A 26,849-nucleotide genomic window follows, 5' to 3' on the forward strand; every position below is an offset into this window, starting at 1 on the left:
TAGAAAGCCACATGATGATAATATAAATTCACTGATGCAAACCAAAGAGCTACAGACCTTTCTAAATCAACATAAACATGTCCCCAAATCTGCGTGCAGACCAGCCGACAGGCGTTCCCTCTGTTTTCCTAGGAGCCTTGCCCACGGCTGGTTGTGCTCAGAGCCACGGGTGAGTGTGAAAGATCAGAGCAGAGCTGCAGCAAGGCACGAGCCACCTCCTCAGCCAGAGGGTTTGGCTTCTCCTTTAGCTAATGGCAGCTGAACCATCTCTCCAATAATACATTCATGCTGCCGTATAGGAGCAGAATGTCATCCATTAACATTTTGTGCCCCACAGAGGCTATGGTGACATTTCAGAAACCTCTAGGGCTCTCCTCAGAGCATTATTCTAGTCCATGAGCCTCTGCTGCTGCAGCACAACTAGTCTGGAGGCTCAGGGCAGGTTGTGCTGCTGCAGAGCCCAGGGTCAGGGACCTGTGAGTCCCATCTCCAGGCTGTGACCAGCACACTTGTGCTTTATGGGGGGAAATCATCACACATTTCTCTGCTTCCAGTTCTCCATCAATGAAGTGAAGGGCAAAAAAATTATAAATTTTGAAAGGGTGCAGTAAGAATTAGTTATTTGTATACAAAATTGTGTGTAAAATATGTACTAAAGATTGCTATGTTTTGTCATGCAGGACAGAGCACACATGCTGAAGAAACTCAGCCACTCAGTATACTTCAAATGCACTTCAAGTATTGAAACAGTAAGGGGCACTTATCAAACAAACTCTTCCCCACAGAAATAAGACATGTGAACCAATTATTTATACTACGTACTTTGTATCTTTTATCTCAACACCAATATGAATTCCACTTCCTTGAAATCAGGAATTGTCTGGACAGAGTTTGATTCTAATATCATCAGAGTAAGCAATCAAAATAATCAAAGTAATAAATTTGTTAATATCAACAGAATAGTCTTCTGAATGGCCCATAAAGCAAAAAACTTTCAAAATGAGATTGAAGGTGCTGGGTGTCTTGAGCTGTTTGAATAATTAGTAAAGCTGCGTGCCTCCCTTTTTACTGGGATTTTTATCTTATTTATAAAGGAAATAAACAACCTTTTCAATAATCAAAAAAATATCAACAGTGCAATGCAGTTTTGAATTTCACTTATATTTTTCCTAACGAAAGGACCTCTGTAGATTTTCAGTACTTTCAGGTGGAGAAGATGAGATGCACAAGGAGTAGCTACACTACAGACTCTACTTCTGACGTATTTTTTGACTGCAGGAAATTATTTTTTTCCCAGCACTGGCATGGAAGTAGTGTTGTTTTATAAAATAATTTTAAATTCTTCTCATAAAATGTGTATATTAAAGGAACAAAACCAAAGTAGCTAAAAACAAAAAAAACCTATCTGGGTTACTCCCTCCTTTGACCCTGGAAAATTAAAATCTGTTTTCACTTCAGAAAGAGTCAGAGCTTTGTATTGGTTAAACACTACATTTTTCCAACTACACAATGAGTAAGAAATACAGTTCCTAGGCAATATGAGTCACTCATTATCTTTCACTTTTTTCCATTATTTTAAAATCAGAAATTTGTTTGGAAATCTTATCTCATTTTGTTTTGGCATGTATACAATTTATCCTTTAAACAGAATCTGGACCAAGATTTAAGGAGCTCGCTAGATGGCATGTTGGTTTTTAATGGCACTCACACACACTCTTACCTCCAGAAGGATTCCACAGCATTTTCAAACCCCATGGTTTGCTGTTGGGTGGCAAAAGAGAATCCTGCCCATGGTGAGACAAGAAAAGCAGCTGTCCTAACTCATCACCAGTGTGCAGGAAATCTTCAAGGGGTGCTGGCATTATTGGGGATGCATCCCTCAAGGAATCCCAGACTGTACATGTCTTACTGCCCACCTGCTCTCAGAACAATGTTTCTCAATATCAGAAGTGAGAGGGTGCTGACAAAATGTTAATAGGGTTTTTCATTTCAGCTTCAAATTAATAGTTGGATATTGATGGAAACACTTACTTGAAAATGGATTAATCAAAAAATAAGGCTACTACTAAGTTTGTCATTCAGCAAGACCAGAAGACTTTTAAAACAATATTTAATAACATTTCAACATCATTCTGTGCACTAATGACAGGTACTTGCCTAGTTCTGTAGAAAGTCAGTCAGTTTTGAACATTTTTAATAACCTTCCCTGCCACTACTTTATGATTATGGAGGACTTGGAAAAGTCAGTCATCAAGCAGAAGGTATAGGAATCACCCTGCATATATGCAAAAAAGGTCACAAAGATCACTCTTCTATTTTACAGCATGCCAGGATGTGTGGCTTCTGTGAAATCCATGTTGAATCTCTTTCATTTTTTTCCTCTACTTGTACTTTACAAGTGTGATAAGAGATCCACTATGTCCTGACCATGCTATGCATACAAATATTTACATAGTTTCTTTTGCATTTGTGGGTTCTGCTGATTAAATGATCAAAGAGAAGTGAAGAGCAATTACAGATTGGAAATGGTTTTGCCTTCTTCAGCATGTAGTCACAGGATAGAGGGTGCTTCTGGCACTGCAGATAATGTAGAACAAAAGCCCAAAAGAGCAAAATAGATCATGCCATTGAAAATACAGTTAATTTGCATCAACAATCAGCTGATAGAAGAGGACAGAGAGGATCCACAATCCTTATTGGATCTATAATAAGGGCCCCCTAACAGAGTGTTGCCATCAATCTGGAAATGTTTGAATGCATACAGAAATATATCAGACATTTTTCTTCAGATGTTTCTACTTTATACTTAATTTATTTTCAAAAGGCCACCTTTTTTTTTTTTTTCCCATAACTGTATATCCCTTCTTCTGCCATCCATAAAATTCCTTAGGATGGCTAATGAAGCATCCAAACAGAGATAAAAAACTGAAATAAGCATGCCACATGGAAAAGCCAGACTAGGAAGTCAGGAAGTCAGACCAGACGTCTGGAGCTCTGCAGAACACAAACCACCATGAGAGGGTGTGAGCAGAGTGGTGGCAGCGGTGCAGTGGAAGATGTGCCAGCTGCACCACAAGGCCTCTCATCCCCTCCCAAGGAGACATGCAGCACATGCTTTTCTATTCAAAGAGTACCTCTGGAGGAAGAGAAATTTCCATCTCCAGGTGACCAAAGATTTCTTGAAAGACAGCAAACATCACCTTGACTCCCAAGGAGGCCGTGTTCCTCACAGCCTGTGTTCTCCCTGCCCCAAAACTACTCACCATTCTCCAAAACTTTGCCTCATTCCTGTACCTAGACCACTATAGCTGCTTCATTTCCACTGTCTTCTTTCTAGTGGTTGATGTCTTCAGGAAACCAAAACTTTCTTGTGCGTAAGATGCATCTGTGATTATCAGCATACTGTGGTAAGATTAGAACAAGGCAGAGGATGCTGGTTGTGAAAGAGTGAATGCAGGTTTCCAAGTGTTGTTTAAATTACTTTAAAAGACAAAAATAATCCAAAACAAAGAAATTTTATCCCTGGAGGAACCGGACTGCCAATATGACTCTGATTTAATGCTTATGTATGAAACATTGATGAATGGATATTTCACTGCATACTCAAGGCTTGGTTTCACATAAAAATTAGTGATACCTGAAAACCTCATGATTTTAATTAGAGTGAAAAGTTCTAAAAGCCATGTGCAAGTTAGCAATTCCTGACATTTAAAACTACTGGAAAAAAATTAGGAAATTTTGATTTATGCTTCCATCTTTGAAACCACCCACGTTTCTGCTGCCTGATGTTCTTCCTGAGGTAAAGTTTTAAATCTACCTTCCAATCAGAACAAATGGAGACTATCATGTGTCTGTTACACTTCTGTCTTCATCCAAAGCCTCAAATTATATTATTAGTTTCTAAACATGTCTCAGACTGAGCCAGAAGACTCTGATGAGCTGTAAATTTTAAGCATTCTGCAATATAAACATGTTCAGGTTATCTAGAATGATAGTTCAATAATTTCTGCCAAGCTGCCAAATTTTCAGAGGGGTTTTCTAGCTGCACTGCAAAACGTTTAAGACATGTACTTGAGGAAAAAATATCTGAAGGGTCAGACACATATGTAGGCTTCTGTGTGTAACTTTTCATTTATATAAAAGCAGGTTGCTACATGGCAAGCAATTAAGTTTGGTTAGCATACTAAAGAATGTAAACCTACCAAAATTTAAACAAAATTACTCTTTTTATTATTGAATAGCAAAAGGTTTCACTAGATTAACCTGCTAATTATTAAAGTACTCCAACAGATATGAAGGAACACATAGGAATGGATAAGATAGCTGGATTTGATAGGACAAAGAGCAGAGGCATTGCTACCAAGCAAAAACCTGTTAAATCTTGCTAGTGGGCACAGCAGCCCAGCATATAATTTAACTAGCTAACAAGTTTGAATATGACAGATTTCCAGGGGATGCCCCCTATTTTGCTTCAAATATCTGTATTTCTTTTGCAGGCACAGCAGAAGCGTACCATACAAACATAGTATATTTACAATTCTTATAAAATTCGAGTAAAACCTCTCACAAAGTGGTCAAGAAAAACCTCTTCAGAACAATTCACACAAGTGGGAGAAAGTTGCTACACAAAATGTCCTCAGACAGATTTGCATGCTCAAAAACATGTTGGCAGGGTCTGTAACTGTTTTTTTTGCATTTAATGATTCTAAGTTACTTTCAGAGGAAAATCAGACAAGAAAAAGGAGCAGGCAGGGTGCAGGGAGCAAAAGTGCTGTGGTGTCCTCAGAGGAACATCCTCCAAGTGTGGTTGCCCTGCCTCCCTCATGCACCAGGTGATTTACCTCAAAGCTCTTTCCTGTACTAACACAACAGGTTTTCATCGGGGCCTGTTTAAAGTCTCCACTCGCTGGTGGTACTTTTGATGTCCAAGTGTTCGAAAGATAGATTACTATTTTGGTAGAATTGCTTTGTTAAAGTTTAGGGCTTGACATACTTCAATGATCTCAGACCTAGGTGGGAGTTAACAAAGCTTAGGAAGGAGGATGTGTCAACCACATCAGACACAAAGAATGCAGAATTTATGGGCTACAAGGACATTTGGCAGAGCTTTGTACTTGTGCATTACTGGAAGTCCTGGCTCCCCAAATCAAAGCCAGAGCAGCAGCTGCGGGGCAGGAAAACCGAGGAATGAATCTCATCCCACCAGCAACCGCTTCCTGGGAGAATCTGCTGTACCAACAGCACAGGGCTGGCCGTGGGAGAGGCCGCGAGGGCTGCAGCACAGCAGCGTGGCCACCAGGCAGGCAGAACACTGCCCTGCAGGCCCTGGGATGCCCTGTCCCCACAGGCTGGGCAAAGGGACCCGAGCTGCGAGCAGAAAGCAGCCATGGGGCTGCAGGTGGAGCGCCCAAGGAGCTGGGCAGCAGCGGGACACGCATGTCAGAGGGAAAAGAAGGTGGTTATGGAGTGGCTGCCAGTAAAACCCACAGGGCTGTCCGACTGTCAGCTATGGAAATCGGGGAGGAGCAAAGGGCAGTCAGCCTTTAAAACCCGCTGCCTGAAACCTCAAAATTTCCCTTTTCCTATTCAAGTATAGAGCAGTGGCTTCAATTCCTTCTGCAGCGGATTAGGCTAGATTACCTGATTAGAAGAAACTTGCACATGAGGGCTGCTGATACTGCTCTTTGCAAGACCTGTCTATTGCAAATACCTGCACAATTTGCAATCCAATAATTTTGCTGGTCGGTTGGATTTTTGGTACAGAACACGCTCTTCTGTGTAAGTCTATTTTGTGCCGCTTTTGCAAACAAGGAAAAGGGAAGAACAATAGAAAAATAATGGAAAGTTGAGAGAACAATAAAAAACAAAGGAGGCAAAAAGGAAAAAAATATTTGGTCCACAAGTTCCCCAGAAATAAATCATAATAAAAATGCTACTTATGAAGTCCAACATACGAGGCAATGCAGTAGTGAAATGCATGGTTAACTTGGCTTGCTTTAACATAGCTGAGGAAAAAATAAATCTTGCTTCAAAATATTTTTTCCCTAAATTCTCCATTAAAGATTTATTTACTAGATGCTGAGTGATTTGACAGGAAAATTTATTTTCAGGAAAGGAAGTCTTCTCATTAACATTATATATGATACATGAAGATTGAGCTGAACAGAGAAGAGTCTTCTGCACCAACAAAAGACTGAATTTGGAGTTTGGATATGAAAACTTTCATGTAATTATCTCCCACGTATGAGAGATAATTTCATGAATCCAATGATACTTAAAATAGTGCAAATGAGGGCCCATAAGAGCCACTGTGGTGCATGCTGAATGAGAGGACTGAGAGGCAAAGTTACCACCAGGATCCTGACAAGTGTTTGTGTATTTATACATCTATCCCTCTGCACCATTTCTACTCTGTCTTACAGAGCGTATCTCCGTACCGGAACTGCACAAAATAGCATGTTCTAAAATAATTGTATTGTAATAACTACTTGTCCAACACTTTTCTCCTGGTAAGAGTAGCCTCAAAACTCTTGCTGCAATGCAAAACCACCAATTACAAAGCAAGAACAGCTGCCTGAGAAATGAAGCTGTTACAAAGCAGCACATGTCAAAATGAATGCCTTTTCCACCGAAAGGTTTTTTCAAAATGCAATAACTTCATCAGATCCTGATAGTACTAAAGAGGGTCACTGGAATAGGCTCCCCGAGAAGGGGTCCCAGCAGTCGTCCCAGGCTGACGGAGCTCAAGGAGCACCTGGATGCTCTGAGTCACATGGGTTTAATTCTCTGAGGTCGGACTCAGTGAGCCTTGTGGCCCCCTTCAAACCTGAGATGTTCTGTGGTTCTGTGATTCTCTGTGGACCTGCCCGCAGATCTTCGTGCCATCAGCATTGCAGGGTAGCAAAGCTGGGTCTTGAGGTAAACACAGTCTGCTGCTCTTGGCTCTCAGCTGTGTTTGAGAGCGTTTATAGTGCAGTGCTGCCTGCTGGGCTAAACATGTGCTTAGATTGTCAGCTGGTGGGTTTGAATGACATACTCTAATAGGCAGCTGCTTTGGGCCGACTCAAGGTTTTACTCTTCTTACTACACCACTCTTTTCAGGTCAAAGTTTCCAAGCCTAAGAGCAAAGAAAATTCATCTCTTCAGCCAATATCTCAATAAATTTTCATAAAGTCCTGATTGCCTCGTAACCAGCTTTGTCTGAGAGAAGAAGTCCTCTTGGAGAATCAAGTCATATTAAATCACAACATCTGGGGCCTGAAAACACTTACTACATAGACAACATTTACTAACACCTCAGCATAAAGAGAACAGGTACGCAATTTTCAGCTACCTCCCTTTTTATGACACAGTGAAATGCATGTGTGGTCATCTTGAGAGTTTCTAACTACTAGATTAGGTGTGTGCACACAGCAGCAGATGTTACAAAAATTTGCAAAAAAACTGTGCTGGGCAGGCCAGCAAAAAATCTGCATTAAATATTGGAAGATGGAGAAAACCAGAATGAAATCAGCAAAAATTGCTGGATTTGTGCACAAATTAAAGCAATATGCCACAGACAATGTTAAATGTGAGGCAAGAAATCATCTTTAGGCATCTAAATTCACTAAACTTGATTATGAAATTAATAATTACAATCTAGTGACATGCTTATATCACTTTTAAATCAAAACTTAATCAAAAGCATGCTCAGAGAGTCTGTAATATTTCTGAAGGGAAGACCATTAAGCTCAGAATGGAGTCATTTAAACCATTTGCACTGCAAGAATCAAATTGGCTTGAGGGTTTAAATTAAATAGTTTATCCAGATTCATCAGTCTAACTAGCATGATTGATATGGACACTGGGAGAGCGGCTGCCCAAGGTGGAGCATGGAGGAGGAGCATGTAAGGAAATTAGGGAAATGGGCGGAGGAAAGGACCTGATGTGGAACAAATGATGAACCAGGTCACATTTCTGTTTCCTGACATCCCCACATTGGTCTCCCCACCCTCTCTTCTGCCCTGCAGGATGTCCTTTGCCTACCAATGGCTGCACAGAAGTGTGTCATAAGTGTGTGGATGAGGGCGGCTCCCAGAAATCTGCTCTGCCACAGGGTACTCCTGCCCTTGGGAGATCTGGACATCCCACTTGGGCTCTGGGACAATGAGTTCCACGGCCAGCCATGGCTCTCCATGGCCACTGTGAGCAATTGGCCATTCCCCCATTCCTGCTCATGGCCCCCCAGCCGCTCCTGTGGCTGATGGGGCCACTCAAACCTGCACGGGTGTTTCCCATGTCTTCAGTTCCTGCTATCTTCAATATTGCCCCCTCTCAGGTAGCTGTTTGCCAGGACACAACTCCATGAAATGCAGCCCTGGCAAACTCATTCTTGTCTGCAGTCTGCTGCAGCCTGACAGGGCACAGCTCAACTTTCATGGGGGCAATTTGCAGTTTTACCCACAAGAAATACAAGGGGATGATCTTAGATTACTGAGCTGCTATTTACACTGACAGACTGCGGTTCTAATTAATTTCTGTTGCAATGGATGTGCTACAAATTACTAGAACACAATTAAAAAATTTTTGCTCAGTTTTGTGGGTTTTTTTAATCCATAGATATAAACGGCAACATGGCTACATAAAGTCCATCTTCACATGAAGGAAAGGGTTTATGCCAATCATGCAATAGTTTATTCTCATCACTCTGGTCATCACCTGTTTCTTTTCAAACCAGTACAAGTGCACAGCGCTGTCTCCTTTCCTCCTTCTTCTCACATAATGTTAAATCGTTAAAAAAAATCTGAAAAAGTTAAACATTTAACCTTATTTTCCACGCTTCCCATTTTATACAAGCGTGGGGGTGACAAGTAAAAGGCAGTGTGGATCTCTGTGTATTTTATAAGACAAAAAAGAGGAATAGTAAGTGGCAGCTACATTGTAAATGTCAGCGGACAAAGGCAACACTGCATTCTCAGAGACCTGCACAACCTAAGGCTCACAAAAAGACACCAGAGAAAGGCTTTTAAACACAACGGAAATGGCATCACTTAGAATCACAAATAGGGGTAAGTGTATTTTTTGAATTGCTTGGTTTGGCCATGCAGGGAAGAATGGCCACAGAGGTTATTTCTGTGGGGCAGAGGGGGGTCAAAGGGAGTCACACAGTGAAACCCATCAATCCTCTGAAAGAACAAGGGTGGTAACACGTCAAATGAAGAGCACAAGTAAAAAAAAAACAGGCATTGTTCTCACATTGTCACTGAGGATTCTGCTAGGCTCAGCTGTCATGTTTACCCCCAAATAAAAGACATAAACAATTTCAGAAAAATTGTACTGCTGCAGCTCTTCCTGTGGGTGGAATAGGAACAATAATTAGATAGAGGTCACTGTTGTTTGACCTCTACAAACAGGTAGATTTTTTATTTAGTACATTTTGAAGGAAAAAAGTTGTCTCATTAGAAGGATCCTGCTGACAGCTTCTTGTTAAGGCAACCTGACAAGGTGGTGGGCAAGTACACCATAAACTTTTGCCTAAAAACAGCGCATAACTATTGTGTTTGTCAGGTGTATTGCATATGCACGGGGCTAGAACAAATTCTCAGGACACATGGCTAAATTAGGGCAGGACTCTACCACACAGCCCACAGGGAAGCTCCCTTTTGGAATTACCTGTTTCCAGTATTGGCATTAGATACCTGCACACCACAGAGAGCCTCCCAAGGTCTCGCAAGGTCTCTCCCAACCTTCCCAAGGTCTTTTTGTACAAGCACTGTAAAATGGACCAGAGAAAACACCAGCAGGACAGCCAAAGGGAGTGGATCTCATGCCACGAAAAATAATAGGTGTCTAGCACCACAGCACCCTGCAGAACCCAGGATTAAAAACCTGATGTCTAAAACACAAGGAGCTCGTGTTTCTGTTTTGCAAAAATATCATGTTTAATCCAGAGAGGAAGGGAAAGAGGACCATTCTGAAAAAACATGTTGTTTTTCCTAAGACATTTGCTATCATCCAAATCAACTGGGGATATCTTGAATAAGATCTTCTATCTGAAGAGCTGAAAGCAATCCTGCAAAGTCATGTATGGTCTGTGAGAAATACAAATACCACCTTTGGATAAAATAGCATTAAATAAAAATAAGTTTTGGACTCAACGAAGAAAATTTAAAGGATGGATTTACTAGCCTATATTAGTTTCTTTTTGTTATCCTGACCTCAATTTTTCACACAAATATGACCATACACTCCTGAAAGGTTTGACTGACTTATCTCAGGGAATCAGCTCCCTAAACTGCCTCATATGAAAGGTCTCATTGCTACCCTTTTACTGGCACTTTCTGTCTAGCAGCTGAATGAATAGGATCAGTCAGAGTGCAACTGATAGCATCACCTCTGCTTCCTATTCACACAGGAGCTGCGCAGCTCACAGACCTCAGCAGAGCAGGGGCAGCTTGGCAGCTGAGGGTGCTGGAGGTGCCGTGGTCAGTGTACCACAGCAGGGCTACAGCAGGGACAAACTGCTGCTTTTGGGGTTTTGCTCTTCGTGCTCATATCCTCTGATACAGGAGCTGCTGTAAATTCTTCATTAAAATGCCTACATTTTACTGTTAAAATGCCTACTCAAGACATCATTGTACTGTGGGAAACCATGGTACCCTAAAAAAAAAAGTGGCCAAGCCTTTACTTAGCTAATTTTTCCCTACAGAAAAGTCAGGAGACTATTTTATTTTTAGGTATATTAATTCAATAAGTTGTTTTTCTTGCCTGCTTCTCATCTTTTAGCTATGATGAAGAGGCAGTGATTAAACTGGAGAATAAGTAAATTCTACATGTATAGCCCAGTGGTTTAAGGACTGAGGAAAAACAGAACAATATTTTTGCATTTTCATATGACCCTATCAATGGATTGAATTCTATGTATGGTCACAGTGCCCTCTGCTGAAATATAAAGCCCTACATGAAAAAATAAACAATGTTTAAAAACCCAAACAGGCATAAGAATAACACAATTCCTATTCAAATATGAATTATAAAAATAATTTTGAAAAGCTATTTGGGACCGTAGGCTTTCCCTCCACAGCAATGTTGTTGGGGAACATTTTTTTTCCAGTTTTGTTGCTCTGCTATGAAAACTGTGCAGCACAACTCACAACAAAAACCCCTTGTGAAGGGGCCTTCCCAGCCTGACCATTCTCGAGGCTCTGGCAGTCACACTGCCACCACCAGGGACTGTCACTGGAGCCCCTTCATGGTGGCCACGCCCGAGACCTGACAGGTCCCACCTGACTCCCACACATTCTCACAGGCTCAGCCCAGGTATGCTGGCACTTTCTTGAGCCTCATTTCTTAGTGCCTGAGGGGAAAAATGACAGCTAAAACCAGGAGAGAGAAAAATATCCAATAGATGTTAAATGTGAACTAATGTCGACTAACGAGCTTTGTGCTTTTGACATCTCTTGAAAAAAAATTGATCTGGAAGGAAGAACTTTGTAATGGGCAAGGAAAAAAGTACTCAGATGTCCCTCCTGATATGGTGTGCTGGGCAGTGCATGGAGCCTGACTCCCTGCACAATATTTAAAGAAGATATGTAGGCAATGGGTTAGGAACAAACTCCACAGGCTCAGCTACAAGCATGTTTGGAGCAGGCTGCTGTTGCAATTATTAGCTGGCATCAGCTATCCCAGTGCAGTTGTTGTCCTATACCTCCACCTGTACCTTTCAATCTGCTACTGAAAGGCAGAAGCTATCTTTATTGCCATGCATATCTACTCTTCAGAGCCCACACACTAATGTTTGGTGAAAGCACAGCTTCTAAAGAAAAGAACCCCAAGACAGGAAAAACAACTTACCTCCAACCGAGTTCAATTTCTCCTGTCTCCAGTGGATTGTTGCCATGCTTTATACAAGAGGCAACTGCTTCTGAGGTTTTGTTGTTGTGTTTTTTAATTGCAATCTAAAATGGCATGAGAGCTATGGCAGAGATATCTGAGAACATCTCTGCTGGTTGATTACACCACGATCCTCAGTCATGCTGAGAGTCAGCCTCAAATTTTACTCGAAACCCTGCTCTCAGGTTTGTGTTTGAAGATGGACACGTGTGGAAATTTTCTGTGAGTAACACCTGCAGTTTAATGCTCAGGTTGGAGTGGGAGCTAAGAGGCAAGAAAAATCTCTTCTCCAATAAATTGTGTTGTCTCTTTAAATTCTTTCTCCATTCCCACAGCATTGGCATCCAAGATACTCCTTAATCTGTGCTCATGGCAATGCACACTTTGTGTTTCCTCTTGTGGTGCTCAAATGATAGCTTTAGCTAAGTTCACTCAAAGGTTATTCTAATTCCCTCTATCAAGATTTCAATTTAGAGGCTTACACTAAACCATTAATTAAAGTGACCTTTTTTTTATTACAGCAAATTCATCTTAACCAGTTAATGTGGTGGCAAGTCTTTCTTTGTTGTTTAGCCTGGCAGGGAGATCTCCTGAAATTGCAGTATTTGCTGGACAGGTGCCAAGTGGTAAAGCAATCCACACTCCCTGTCATTTGGCACTGCCTCTTCTGGCTCCAAACAGCTGGAGCTGCCAGCACCCCAGCAAGGGACCCCTCACCATTACTGGTTGTAGCTGAGACACACCAAAACCACCTTTCGCAAACAATCACAAGCCTCCCAGGGTCTGAGATACCATGCACTGGCTGACACTCCTGAAAGGCTCAAGAAGCAAGGTTGTGCTTCAAAGAAGCCTCACTCCAAAATACTTCACTCCAGAAATACTTGGCTACAGATTCTTTTGAACTGAATTTCTCAGCTGCTTAGCCATATCCTTTCTCTCTCTGTCTGCTGGCTCCAGCCAGACAGGTGAGACACTTCCCTTTTGTGAGTTTGTCTGTGGTTTTTCCGAGTATGAGACCACAGCCCATGAAGGGTTTTCTCTGCCTCTGATGGCAGTGTTTGTAAAATCAATAGGAGTAAATTTAAGTTTTGCAGATCATACCACTTCTTGCTTCACAAGCATTACCTTGCCGGAGGCACAGAAATGTAAATTCTACTGGTCAAAGCATCCCATAGCTTGAGGCCAATCTTTTAGTGAAAAACTTTCTTCAGAAGAGAACTTTCTTTTTTCTGTTAATACTCCTGGGATAATTATTTTGCTGGAAAATATATTCATCTGCCTGCATTTGCTTTCCCATATCTGTTACCTTTTGATCTAAGAATCTGCTAGGATGAGAGCATACATTACTCTGAATCAGACGAGTGTTGAAAGCTGAAGCATTTGCTTCTCTGCAGTTTTGCAATGAATTATGCATGACAGAGGAAGGAAATCAGTAGCCACTGTACTTGTTTTGCTTGCTCTGCCACTGTCTTGGCCTAACACACTCTGTTCCCTGACCCCTTTTACGGAAGAGCTGTTTCCTGCACAGGAACCTATTCCTGTTTGTGACATGCTTTATCTCAAAAAGAAAAATCATGCCAAGCTCTACAAATATTTCTTTCCTAAACTAATTGTCTCCCACAATAAATCAACTCTCTTTCTCTATCCTGTGATGCCCCCACACTTTCTCTGGGACAGTCTCTACACAACCAGTAAAAAGAGCTTTGGGGATGAGCTTTGGTGACTGTGCTGGAAATGAAAATATGTCTACATATAACTACTGCATGGGCTTTCAAAACCAGACCTGAAGATCTGGATATCCCATTCCAAGTGGATTATTATATGGACTGCATATTCTTGGTATCAGTATCATTGGCTTCCTGTCTTCCAAAAAATTATGCACAATTGTGTTCCTGTAACTTACCTGTTACATAAACAATAAGCTGTATTACAGCAAATGTATCAATGCCAAGGAAGGGCAGAGAAATCTGTGAAAAGTCAGTGAAAATACATACACACACACAAATCCTCCCACACACATTGCTGCCACTGTTACATGGAGAAAGGTGGGTTTTGTTTGCTTTATTTCTCTAAATCTCACTGAGGCCTCCTCTGGATGCAGTTGGGTTCATTAATTTTTTATGAAGAAGGTTCACAGTATGAGAACTTGGTTTACAAGGAGTAGAATTTAAAGCAAGAATTAACAGACTACAAAAAGAAAAGCGGAATTAAATACTCACTTTAGATACAAATGGCCAAATTACTTCTGCAACAATTATGAACAAAACCCCACACTTCTATTCAAACACTTGTTCCTATGACCTTAACCTCACATGGCGGATTGTGCAGAAATTAAGCATTTGTTGGATGACAGCTTAAAAAAATTACAAAGATGGCCAGGGTAATTACTGTCTTTAGAGATGAACGATTTGCCTGTACCTATATTGTTGCATCACTGCCTAGTGAGAAACTTCATCTCACTTTGTACTTTTGTTATGCAGGTATATTCTGGCAAATAATATATCTCTGTACAGCTTCATTAATTTTGCATAACATTTCTGAAAATTCCTAATGTTTACAGTTAAGATACAGAATATTTGAGTCTTTTAAACCCATGACAAGAATTTGGTTAACTGCATGTGTGGGTTTACATATTGGTTATAGTGCATGTATAGTCAGTCACCTGTGAGAGAAAAAACCAGGATTTTTACTCAAATTTACCACATGCTGTGCTCCTAACAGAATATTTGCTTCCCTATTAAGCTCTGTATTGAGACTTCATGCTCTGAGTGATCCAGCAATGACCTTTTTATCAACTTGAGTTCTAGGCAATTTGTAATATCATTTACTCTTTCACAGATCAGGCTTTCATAGGCAAACAGGGGAACTGTTTGCAAACAAAAATATTTTTGTAATTTTCAGGATCTTCTTTGAAAAATAGAGTAATACAGTTCTTTATGCATGTACATATTAAACATACACAAATCTAAAAATTGCAATTCACTCAGGACCCCTGTTTTCTACTTGTATAGTCAATAACTGTTAAACATATGCATACTAATGTGAACTTTATTTACTATCTTCATTTTGGAAAGTGATGTTGTGTGTCACTACAAAGCGTGATGTTATTTGTGTCCAACTGCTGAGGGTGGGAGCATGCAGGGGGTAAAGAGTGCACAGTGACTGAAGTGTGAAAGCAAGGGAGATGAAGAATAAGAAAAAACCCAACCAATTGTTCCTACAAAGAGGGGATATCAACATTTCTAAGCTTCATATCTACACTCATTCTAATTCCATAATCTGCACTGCAAAGTATTTAATCTGGCTCATTCAACATGATGCCTGTGGAAGAACTGAAACCCACCCTGACTCACAAAGGACCTCTTTGATGGTCAGCAAGCAACACTGTACACAAAAATAGGGAGGGGAAATGAAAATTTTTACACAAGTTCTGTGCTATTAATTCCTTCAGCTTGATACTGAGATGTTGTGGAGTCTCCCTGATTTGAGCTATTCTAGAACGGTCTGGATACAGTGCCATGTGCTCCAGAACAGCCCTGCTTGAACAGAGGTTGGACCACATGACCCACTGTGGTCCCTTCCAAGGTGACTGATTCTGTGATATGGGCAGTGTCCCCCACCTGATTCTGAATATCTATTTAACAAAGATATTTCTATGCATCTCTTTGATTTTGAACATGTTGCTACAATGTCAGTGACGAGGAGAAGAGAATTTTATGAAAGAAGTATATTTTGGGTGATCACTCTGTTTAGAGAGTCTGGAATGAATGTATTAAGTTGCTCAAGGAATCACTGGCAAAGGCATTTGTAAAGCAAGTTTAATATAGAAGTGAAAGCATAAAAAAGTTTGTTGGCAAAGTTCACTGTTTTATTTACTGAATAGTTAGAGCACACAGAAAAATCAGACTAAAATTTGAATCAATCAGTCTAAAAATAAAATTGATTTACATTATAGAAGCTGGGGATGAAAAAAGGTTAAGGATGGGAAAGAATAAGGATTAAAAAAAATAAGGGAGACTCCCCTATTGAATCACAAGATTCAGAGTGAATGCCTTTGCCAAACTGAGCCTTGGACTTGATCAAATGTTTAGGCCTAAAGGTTTTAACATCACTTAAACCTAACAGTACTCAACAGCACTCAATCGATAGCCTGACTTAAATAATTTGTCAGAAGATTCTAGAGAATTTGCTGCAAGCACAACAGTAGCTCACTTATAGGTCTAACTTACCAATCCGAAGTACCTAAGCATCTAAGAGCATTCACAACTCATTTGCCATGACATATTCACAGCTGTACGCACCTGTATGACCCAGAGGAATATGTACAAGGTATATACCTGGGAAAAACTGCCCTCAAGTTCAGTGAAGGACTCACATGGGATGCCTTTGTGCCTCCTCATTGGGTGAAGGGTTGAGCACGGGGTCAGTGTTTGCTGCGATCGCTGAGTATCCTTCACTGGCTCCAAAGGGTACCCACTCCCAGGAGATTTCTGGTCACACCCCACAGTGGCCCAGGGCAGTTCAAAGGGTCTCACTTGGCACCACTATTTTTAGGATTGCAAGAAAATTGGCTTTGGCCACAGTAATTTCCTGCATGAAGGCCAAGGCCTAATGGGCATTTCTGAAGTCAGTGGAGCTCGAGGAGGCAGCAGGAGATGCGCCACCACAAAGAGGTTACATCCTGAAACTCAAAACAGGAGAGGTCCAACACACTCTCTAAGAAGCTTTGTAAATAGATTTAATGGAAAAGAAGGATTGGCAGTTACTCAAACAAATCTGCAGGCAAAACATTGGAAATGTCAGAAATGGAAAATTCTATGGGAATAAGATACTTAACCAGAGTAACATCCCAGCCCTCAAAACTGAGAGACAAGTGGTGAAGGTCTGTATACAAAGCAAAAAGAGAAAGGTGTGAATAGCTTATAGGGAATAGAGACTGCAAACAACTTGGTCTTATATCTTCATTTTTTTAGCATGTTTGGCTATTAAAGCCTCACAATGAGAGCTTACTGTATGTTTTCTGCTGGCTAGCAGAATCAACCCAGTGGCAATTGTGAATCTGCTGTGATTCATGAGATTATAGATACTTATATCTTCTAACACTTTGTATTTCACTGCAGTGAAGGACAGAAAAACCTGTTATCAATGGAAGAACATTAAAAAGAAGAATGCAACCAAAACATGCTGCATATGGAAATTTATATTATACTATTAAAAAATTAAAAAGCAGAAATGTGCAATATATACTACTGAGTGATGCTTATCACAGAATAATTTTTCAGAAGTATAAATGAGACCACAGATAACTACAGTGTTGTTTGCTGTTACTACAAACATACACCAGTCATTTGCACTGGAGCTGAAGGAAAACTATTAGATCATGGTTCACACCCTACAGATGGAACAAACCATCTTCTGCTCATGAACTTCACAGATATTAAAAAGATGATATCATCTGAGATCCATCCCCAAAAGCTACCAATTACACAAAACACACCCTGAACTCACTTTGGGGTATCTTGTCAAAAAAATGGGAAAAAATAGGCATTTCACTGGAAATGCTGCAAAGAAAGACACTGCTGTGTTTCCATCAGTTTATAGCAGGTCTAGCAAAGAACTTTTCTACACAGAATAATTGCACACATTAAAATAATCCTGAAATACCACTTTGTTTTGATTCTCCATTTAGAATAAACTATATATAAAGTCAGGCCTTTGTATGCTCTGTTAACAATTTCTCAAAATTATTATAAATTAGAATACTCACCTGTCAACCTATTCAGCTTGGAAAAAGATGAAACAAAGAATTCCCTCTCTAGGGAAAGCAGCTAAGTCTGCTTGGCACTTGTAAATACAAAAGAAATTTTAAAAGTTTCAAAGTTCACATTTATGGAGAACGTTTATACAGACTGATTACTTTGAAATTTCTCTATGATCTGACTATGCCAATTTCTCACTAATATATCAAACATGACAGCTACAAACCTTTCAAGAAAAGTTAAAGTTTCTCTGAATTTTTTCATTGTGGGTTAAAAGCACAAGATGATGTATCAAAAAGGCTAGGCTGATCTCAGAAGATCCCAAGATTGCTGTCTCCCAAAATTCACAGATTCATAGAATGGCTTGGGTTGGAAGGGACATAAAGATCATCCAGTTCCAACCCCCCTGCCATGGGCAAGGACACCTTCCCCCAGACCAGGCTGCTCACAGCTCCTCCAGCCTGGACTTGAACACTGCCAGGAGTAGGGCATCCACAGCTTCTCTGGGTGACCGACCCTGTGCCTCACCATCTTCACAGCAAAGAGTTTCTTTCTCCTATCCGACCTAAAGCCACACTCTTTCAGTTTGAAGCCATTCCCCCTTGTTCTATCACCATATGCCCTTATAAGAAGACCCTCTCCAGCAATCCTGTACCTTCAGGTACTAGGAGGTAGTGGTAGTATCATCTTTGTCTAAAATTGTTTCTATTATATACAACAACTACTTCCCCCTCCCCACGCCAGGATTGCATAATGGAAAAAAAAAAAAAGAAGGGGAACTCTATTACTTGCTTCTCCCATCACTCCCTGTCATGCAAGTAGGTGGCCAGACAAGCCCTTTTTTTTTTTTATTTAGCAAGTTACAATTGGTAGTACAAATTTAATCTGCAAAATTGCAGTAGTCCCCAGCCATATAATTAAAAATCTCATAAATTTTCTCAAGCCAGAGGTGGCCTTTTGTACTTCAATACTGATTACTATTTTAGAACTTCAACTAGCTGAAGACACAGGGAAAAGAACAGGCATTAGGAAAGAAAAATGTATTTGTGAACTCTAGGAAGGGTCAAAACCTTCCCATAAGTGCTAGAACAAGTATGACCAGAACATAGAAAAATAATGACTGGCTAAAGCTCACATTTTGAAGTAGGAAAGGTTACTGCTTTTCACAGATATTCTGGCACTAAGGTGACATCAGAATGAAAAAAATACAACCATGACAAACACTAAGACCTTCACTGACCAGTGCAGCTACAGATCCAGATAGCATCAAACCCAGCTGACAGCTTTTCAGTCAGAGCTGGATGACTATCCCTAGCTCTACATCCTTCCTACATAAGGTGAAAAGGAATTGAGGGGAAGCAGAGGAAATTATGTGATTTGCCCTGATCAGGAAACTCATGGCCTGGGTCAGAAGTTATCTGGGGCCTCAGCTGTCACTGCTGTCCCACAATACACAAAATTAAGTCTCTGTTCTCCCAAGCATGTCCTTGCCATCATCCTGGCTCTTCGAGGATGGGTCTCTTGTTCCTCATACACTGGATTTCCAGTGGTGCCTTTGGCCAGAGACAGGGCCTTATTGATAGCACACTTAATTTGCTACTGGCTCCAAGAAATTTGTTCCTTAGTTTTTGGGGTTTTTTTAAATTTCTTTACTGCATAATTTGAGCCAGGAATGGAAATCCATCTACTTGTATACAAAGCCTGAGCATGAAGAAGAAATTACAATGCCTTTTGGAATGGGTTTGGGGACTCACCATGTTTCAGACATGAGAAGTGTCTTGCTCAGTCCTTGCAGGCTGCAACAGCTGGTGCACTTGAAGAGAGAGGCTTAGGTACATCAGTGGCCTTAACTTCCCACAATTACAACATCACCTGGCTGGCAATCACCACTGGAGAGGGCCCAGGACACTTGCTGTCCCAAAGCAGGGTTAGTTAAAGCTGCTCCTCCATAGAAAAACACTCCAAAGGTGCACTGCCAATCAATTCCAGTGCCTGACCACCTAATAAAAACATTCCTTCTGTTTTTGTGGAACTGCCTGCATTTCAATGTGTCCCCACAGACTCTTTTTCTCTGCCACTGGGCCCCACTGAGAACAGTGCTCACCTTTTTCACCTTCTTCACTCCCCACAAGGTAAAGATATGGATAGGATGCCCCTGAATCAGTAACACTGCTGCTCCTTGCTCCCCAGAGCTGAAATGATTGTAGACTCAGCAGCTGAGGACAGCTTTGAGATATGTGGCTTCCAAGACAGACCCATTTCCAGTGTTGCTGGCTTGTCTCTGAATGAAGAACAGGATATGCTCCGCAAACTTCACAAGTAAACCAGTGTTAAAATAAGACAGTTTGTACTATTGACGCAGCACACACTACAGAATTACTTGATACAAGAACAGAAGACACCCATAATTTTATTGCCTTGTCAGATGTAAAAATTTATTTATGCTATTTCTCAAGTGTTTAAATTTACACAAAAGACAAACACTTTAACTTCAGGTCCAATTGTTCATCAGTAAGCCCTACATCAGAATACCCCTGATGCTTCCAAGGACAACTTTTACAAGACGCTTAGAACAGCAGAATATCATAAATAATGGCCAACTTCACAAGCCTGAGGATCACCACCTCATCACTATTTCTCTGCCAAGCATGAGAATAGAGGAAGCCTTAAAGCCATTTTAATCCCCAAACACTATCACTACTGCACTCAGAGCGTTTACATCACTGCCCTGCCATTAATAACACCAAACATTACAGTTAGTCGTAAAGATTTATCACAGCTTCCCCTAACAAAATTACTTTTCTTTTAAACATAACAAGAGAACTGTGCATCAAAACAACTGCAAAATACACAATCATCCATTTGGCTTGGTTTTACAATAAAAATAGTATTGGTCATCTATCTGTTAACTTCAACTCTTGTGTCATACTCCTTACCCCTCCTTTCTCACTTAGACCAGGCAGTTTAATTGTAGCACTGAGGTAGCATATTTTAATTGAACAGAGTAATATGTTTGATATTGTGCCTCTTCTCCTTTAAAGCACAAAAAAAATCCCCACAGTTTTTCAACATCTTTGGAGAAGACAAGCATATAGTTTATTTACAACAGCCACTCTATTTTGAATTCAAAGCACAAAGCATCTATGAATGGTAAATACATTATACCAGCTTGAATGAATGAGAACATATACAAGAAGAATGAAATATGTCAGTTTTATTAGAACTAGGGTTACATTTTAGCCCTATGGCACCTATTGTGCCCTATTATGAAATGCATCTTTACTGTCCCTGAAATTTAATTTCAAAGACAAAGATCCTGAAATAGGGCAGCTGCGCCACTGTTCTAAGTGATTTTCACACTATTGGCAGAGACAATTAATTGCAACAAAACCAGATTAAGTCAATGGACCTAATATAAAGTCAACAGGAATTAACAACATGAGTATACTAAGAGAATCAAAGTTAAGGCAGAAGGTATGATTTAATGAACTGAAAGCACTTTCCATTCACTCATAAGTTAAAGCTGAGATAGCCTTAAAATAATTAAAGAAAAATCAACACTAAAAAACAAACAAAAAGAACAACCCAAAAACCAATCAACCAAACAACCAACAAAACAACAACAAAAAAATTTAAAAAATCAAAACAAAACAAAAAACCCACCACTGCAAGAGTAGAAGCCTCCTTTCCCAACAAATTGAGAGTAACAGTATCTTAGCTTTGCCCTTCTGGCTGAAAGCTTTAAAAGACTAAGCTGAAGTCAAGCTGTACTCAAGACTGCAGCCTTAACTTCTAGACTGTTTATCAAAGTAGCTCTTACAGACACACCTGTGTATTTAGAGAGACTAAACAGCGATCCTAAAGAACAGGAGTAATTTCCTGCTCTGTGTGCCACACTTGTACACAAAGCCTTGTAAAGCTCTGCTGACCCAGGCTGGATCTTTGAATTCTTTCCTCCATCTTTCACACAGGAAAGCAACAATTTTTACTGCAGTTAAAAATCCCTTGAGTCAGCCTCATGCATAGGGGAAATTGGGCTTTAAGACGTTAGAAAGCAGACTGAGAATGTAACTGAGCTGATAGAAAAACACCCATGGAAACACCCAAACAGCTGAGGGAAAAATGCTTAAGGTATAATGACCAATTCAAGCTGTTTATGAAGGCATTGATGCTAATCTTTCAAGTAACCCAAAATGCACTCCAACACCTGTTACTAAAAACTTAAGGCTTTTATGAATACCCTCTTACATACAAAAGGAATATTAAACAGAAGGAACTTGTTTACAGTAAATACAAACATCTGAAAAAATCTCTGAAACCTGTTTATACAAATACTAATAAATTCTTTAATATTTTGTACAACTAGAAGGTGCACAGATTGGCATTCAAGCAGTCAATGCTGGCAAACATCTCTCAGACAATAACATGATTTACTTGGATAACAATATAGTTTAAAATGCCATAAATTAAAAAATAAGTTAGTTCACATTTTTCCCCCAGATTTTATGTACATCTTAGTCTTTAATGAGATCGTGCAGCCTTCTTCAGAAGCTCGAGGTCTTTCTGACGGCTTTTAGTTGCTCTGGCACAGCCATACTCTTCCAGTTGCAGAGGGATATACTTTTCTATCTGAACGAGCCCATGCCCAGCAGGACTGGTAAACAGCTTAATCCAGGATGGCTTAATGCTTCCTCTGAAGCCCAGAAAAGCCAAGCTTCCTGTGAAAGAAAAAGCTCAGCATTACCAGACCAGCCAAGCTCACTGCAGCACCATACAGGACTGGTTAGGTAGGCAAAGGCAAAATTCTTTTCCCCACATTATTCAGGACATTTATCCACTCTCAGCTTTACATGCACCTTACAAAGAAATAATGATTTGCCTTTTCCTGTCTCAATATTTAGTATTAAATACCCTGAAATCTTAATTTGAAAACACAGCTAATTGGACAGTTATAAAACCTGCTTTTTCAACCACAACTTGTGGCATCACTCTGAACAGATGAGAGCTACTGCCAAGTGGCCTATAAACTCATCATGCCTCAAAATACCAATAGCTTCTCATTTCTAGCTTCAAGTTATTTTAGAACAGGAAACGCTAGACAGGCACAGGAGATTGCTTAAAGATACAATTGCTGGGTGAGGCACAAAATACAGGCTTTAGGAAAAAAGCCTGGGACTCTTGTGTGATCCACAGGCACAAAGAACTGCTAGTTACTTCTCTGTTTGCAACAAGCTTCACACAATGGGATAAAGGGGTTTTCTGCCCCATCTGCTAAAGGACTGCTCAACAAGAGCTGACACACAGCAGCCACACACACACCTTCTCACACACCCCATAAGAAACCCACCACACCAACATGAACACAAAGACCAAGGTGGTGTCAAAGAAATGCGCAACATTTCCACCAACCATTGCTCTGAAGATAAGGTGGTTTCGCTGTCCCCAGGGACATTAAGGCTTCACCTAAATTATTAGGAATTGCTACATCACCTCTTGTGCTCAGCAGAATGATAGACCTGCAACAGGAACAACATGACACAGCAGCTATTATAAACACATTTTTTTCATATTCTGGCTACACACCTTTCCAGCTAACTGCCCTCAGTGTCCAATCCCTTATGGATGCTTATGACATGGAAATAGTCAGCCCTTTATGAAAGTGGTACTTAGAATTTCTTGGTTTTAAACTGACTTTAACTTAAAAATCATTGGAAAGTGTTATTTAGATACAGCTTAGTATTTTGTATCAAAAAAGTCAAGTTTGGATATTGATCCAAATTTAGAAAATTAAAACACTGTTTATTAGTATATAATAACTGTTAGTTATACACTAACTATCTTTATTTAGTAATAAATAATTCTCTCCCTACAGGGAGAAAACAATATGACATCTTTCACATAGTCCTTGCCACTGTCCTTATTAAACAAGTTATTCTTGTTTTAAGCAAAGCAGTGTTATTACATGATGCTTTATTAAAGAAAATTATTTTTGAGGAAAAAAGCAACACCAGAAAAATTTTAAGTGCTCAAAATCTGCTTAGTTTTCTTAAATAAGGATACACTGTCCAATAAATTGCTTCTCTGTTTCTCCTTTTGCCTGAATTTAGACATATGTTTTGTTCACTTTCAGCACTCAGGTATCATTATCTATTTGTCATTATTTAAATCCTTGTCAGAGAACAGAGCTACAGCTTGCAGGACATACTGGAAATGGCTGGTCATTGCACATACCTTTGTGGAATTCCAGATTTTAAATATCCATCTACATGCCTAATGTCTACTCCAGAAAATAATTTGTTTCCCAACACTGTGCCAGTGCAGGCATCTACTACAACAATAAGTATTCCATTACCCTTGAAGGAAAACATGGTGTCATTGACCTCAATGGGAAGAAAAAGAGAGAAAAAGAAGTTAATATGAATTGAACAGCAATTCTATTGCACTCAGTGGTAATCAATCTTACTCCAGTTTAGACACAGTAATTTCCTTACAAATACTTGCATCTCCCTAGCAACTCTTCAGTTTTTCCCTTGAAAGGACACTGCTTAATGGGATTTCTGAAATTGCATGGGAGTCTTAAGCCTGTAGCTTCTACAAGAATATTGCACATTCCAGGTGACATAGTACTTGCCAGCAGCTATATTTCATGGCTCCAGCTTTGGGAAGCTAAAATTCAGACACTGAATCCCCTTGACTTCTTTACAGTAATACAGTTAATTGATCCCTGCAGCAGGTTAGTTCCAGCCCAGTTTCTTCCTGCTGCTTTGGATATGGCACACACATTCCTGGAGAAGTTTGCAGCTGCAAAGGTTAAGCTGCTTAAGTTCCATTTGTGTACCTGAATAACTGAGAGTTCATCCAGGCCAACAATGACACTGCAGAATGTAAGGAAGTACCATCAAGTGGTACATCACCTTCATGTGCAACTCTACTTCAGCATCTGAATGGAAAAGTCAAACTAAACTACTTGTTATACAGTATCACATCACTGGGCTCATTTGGGTCACACCAGAACAAATACAGAAATCTACTGATTCTTTAGCAATTGCCACTTAGAGGACTTCAGCAAAGCTTAATGGCTCATGTGACCCACCCCGCTAATTTACTAATCTGCTCGCACAAGGACAATTTCAACAAAATGGATTTAACTAACAAATTTTTAATTTATGTCTTCTGTTTATTTCCAAAACCAGCCATAAATTTATGCCCACACAGATTTAAACCTAAACTGAACATTTTAAACTCTAATGGGAACATTTCTCTCTTCAGCAAATAGGACTCAAACATAAAATGGGGCTTTGAAGCCTCACTTTCTAATGTTTAAACATAAGCTTTTTGACTTTACTTTTTAAACAAAAACCAATCTTTTCATTCAAGTGAAGAAAACTGAGATGTGCATTATGAAGAGCTGTACCACTGCTACAATACATACTGCTATAGTGATATTTAAGAAGAAAGCCATAAAGAATACTTACATATATAAATGCTTGCTGGCCTCTGCTTGACTCTTTTTCATCAGATGAATTAATCTGCACAAGGAGGTAGTTTCTGTGAGGGTCAGTGGTGAACACCATCTGGATATCAAACAAAACAGTCAAGTACACATATTAATGTTTCTTCAACACTTTCTCATGCCAGTTTACAACAGACAGCCAATGCTCCAAAGCAAATACATCCATTTGTCAATGGCATTATTTATGGTACTACTAATACTAATAAATACAATGACACATAGTGGAACCTATTTTATCTCTTAATTTCAATATTTTACTCAGCTTGTATAGGTGAGACAATTTCAAGTTCATGTTAATTAGCAAAGATCCAAACAGAGAGAAGGTTTGCCATGTGGATCTCTGCAGCAAAGCTCTCCATGTATCACAGACAATACTGCAGTGCAAGACATCAATCCACCTATGTCCCTTTTCTGTAGTACTTGGAGCAAGAGTTGCACAAAAGAAGAAAAAAAAACCTTGAAACCATGCTACAGAAAGGACTCCAAACCTTCAAGGAGTCCAAGAAGATTAACAAGCTGACCACTGCAATTTGATAAGTACAGTATTCTGTGCTGAAAGACTGAAATTTGAACTTAAATTGAGTAGACAGCATCACCAATCCTACAGTTCATGAAAGTTTTAGCTTATTTTATTTTACCTGAGTTGTGCCACATTTTGAACATGGTACAGTAGTTTTTTCTGGCATCTGCTTTATGACGGTTGGTACTTGGTAGTACTTTGGGTAAGCTTTTGCCATGCAATTACTTATCCCTTTTGATGAATCTTTGGTCACAATCTTGATCCTTTCACATCCCTGAGATGAGCAATAACTGTGACCATCCCTATTATATTTGGCTTGAAGAAATAAAAACAGTAATCTATACAAAAAGGGGAAAAATAATCTAAATTAACTGATGAAATATAGGTATTTATATTCAATCTTAGCAGCTATATTTCATGATTTTCAGAAGCAGACGAACTACAGTATTCACTTCTGCACCACTATTCAAAGGTTTGAAAGTACTTACAGTTCACTATAGTGTAGGAAATACCTAGCAACTTATCTAAAATTCCCCACAAAAGAGATATCAATATAAATGTAGATGCTTTGCAAAGAAATAACAATCCTTCCTCATATCAGTGGCTTACAGGAAACAAAAACCATATTGCAGAGCATGAGTTTTTTCCTTCCTCATAGATCTTTGCAGATAAGCAGCAGAAATATTCAGTTTCACCCATCAACACTGAACAATATGGTTGTGCTACTTCAAATGCCTGGAAAGGCATTTTAGGGTGAAAAGCTCTTACACAAAGCAACATAAAATGTCTGTTCAAAATTCATTTGTGAATTTTCACAATTCATTTGTGTATTTATTATAGACAAGCACAGTAGCAGGTAACAGAACAAAATAAATAAGAGAACAAATTATAAATTCAGACTCAATGTTTGCAAAACTTGCAACTAATGTACACAGGACTTAATTTACTGGAAGCTGATCATATCTAAAACGTCTCAGAACAATCATAGTGGCATCTGTGAGAAGTACTTTTGAAAGAGAGACTATGACTTTTAAGTTCTTTTGAGACAGCTGAAAACATATTAGGATTTTCAAAAATATAATTTTTAAATGTTGGAAGAAAAAGTTTCTTGGAAATTTATAGAATTTTCCGCTTAACAAGAAAACAGATAATTTCTCTGAAGACTAAGAAATTAAATCCTAAAAGG

The 26,849-nt window shown here is 39.6% G+C and overlaps 1 protein-coding gene across 3 annotated transcripts in view; it reads right to left on the minus strand.

Moving 5' to 3' along the window:
- Window positions 1–20,038: 20,038 nt before the first annotated feature.
- The window catches only part of CEMIP2 (cell migration inducing hyaluronidase 2), a 50,652-nt gene continuing 43,841 nt past the window's right edge, over window positions 20,039–26,849 (minus strand). For 2 of the 3 annotated variants that reach the window (XM_063181048.1, XM_063181049.1), the window contains exons 20-24: window positions 25,782–26,001; window positions 25,106–25,204; window positions 23,862–24,010; window positions 23,040–23,146; window positions 20,039–22,348 (exon numbers count right to left, since the gene is read on the minus strand). In XM_063181048.1, coding sequence (XP_063037118.1) covers window positions 22,152–22,348; window positions 23,040–23,146; window positions 23,862–24,010; window positions 25,106–25,204; window positions 25,782–26,001 — 772 coding nt within the window. In that variant the 3' untranslated portion in view covers window positions 20,039–22,151. Of the gene's footprint in view, window positions 22,349–23,039; window positions 23,147–23,861; window positions 24,011–25,105; window positions 25,205–25,781; window positions 26,002–26,849 lie in introns of those variants that run through there. The other variant, XR_010031322.1, reaches the window with a different exon arrangement.

The sequence above is a fragment of the Melospiza melodia genome, chromosome Z, assembly GCF_035770615.1.
Source record: "Melospiza melodia melodia isolate bMelMel2 chromosome Z, bMelMel2.pri, whole genome shotgun sequence".
In the NCBI taxonomy this organism is placed as follows: domain Eukaryota; kingdom Metazoa; phylum Chordata; class Aves; order Passeriformes; family Passerellidae; genus Melospiza; species Melospiza melodia.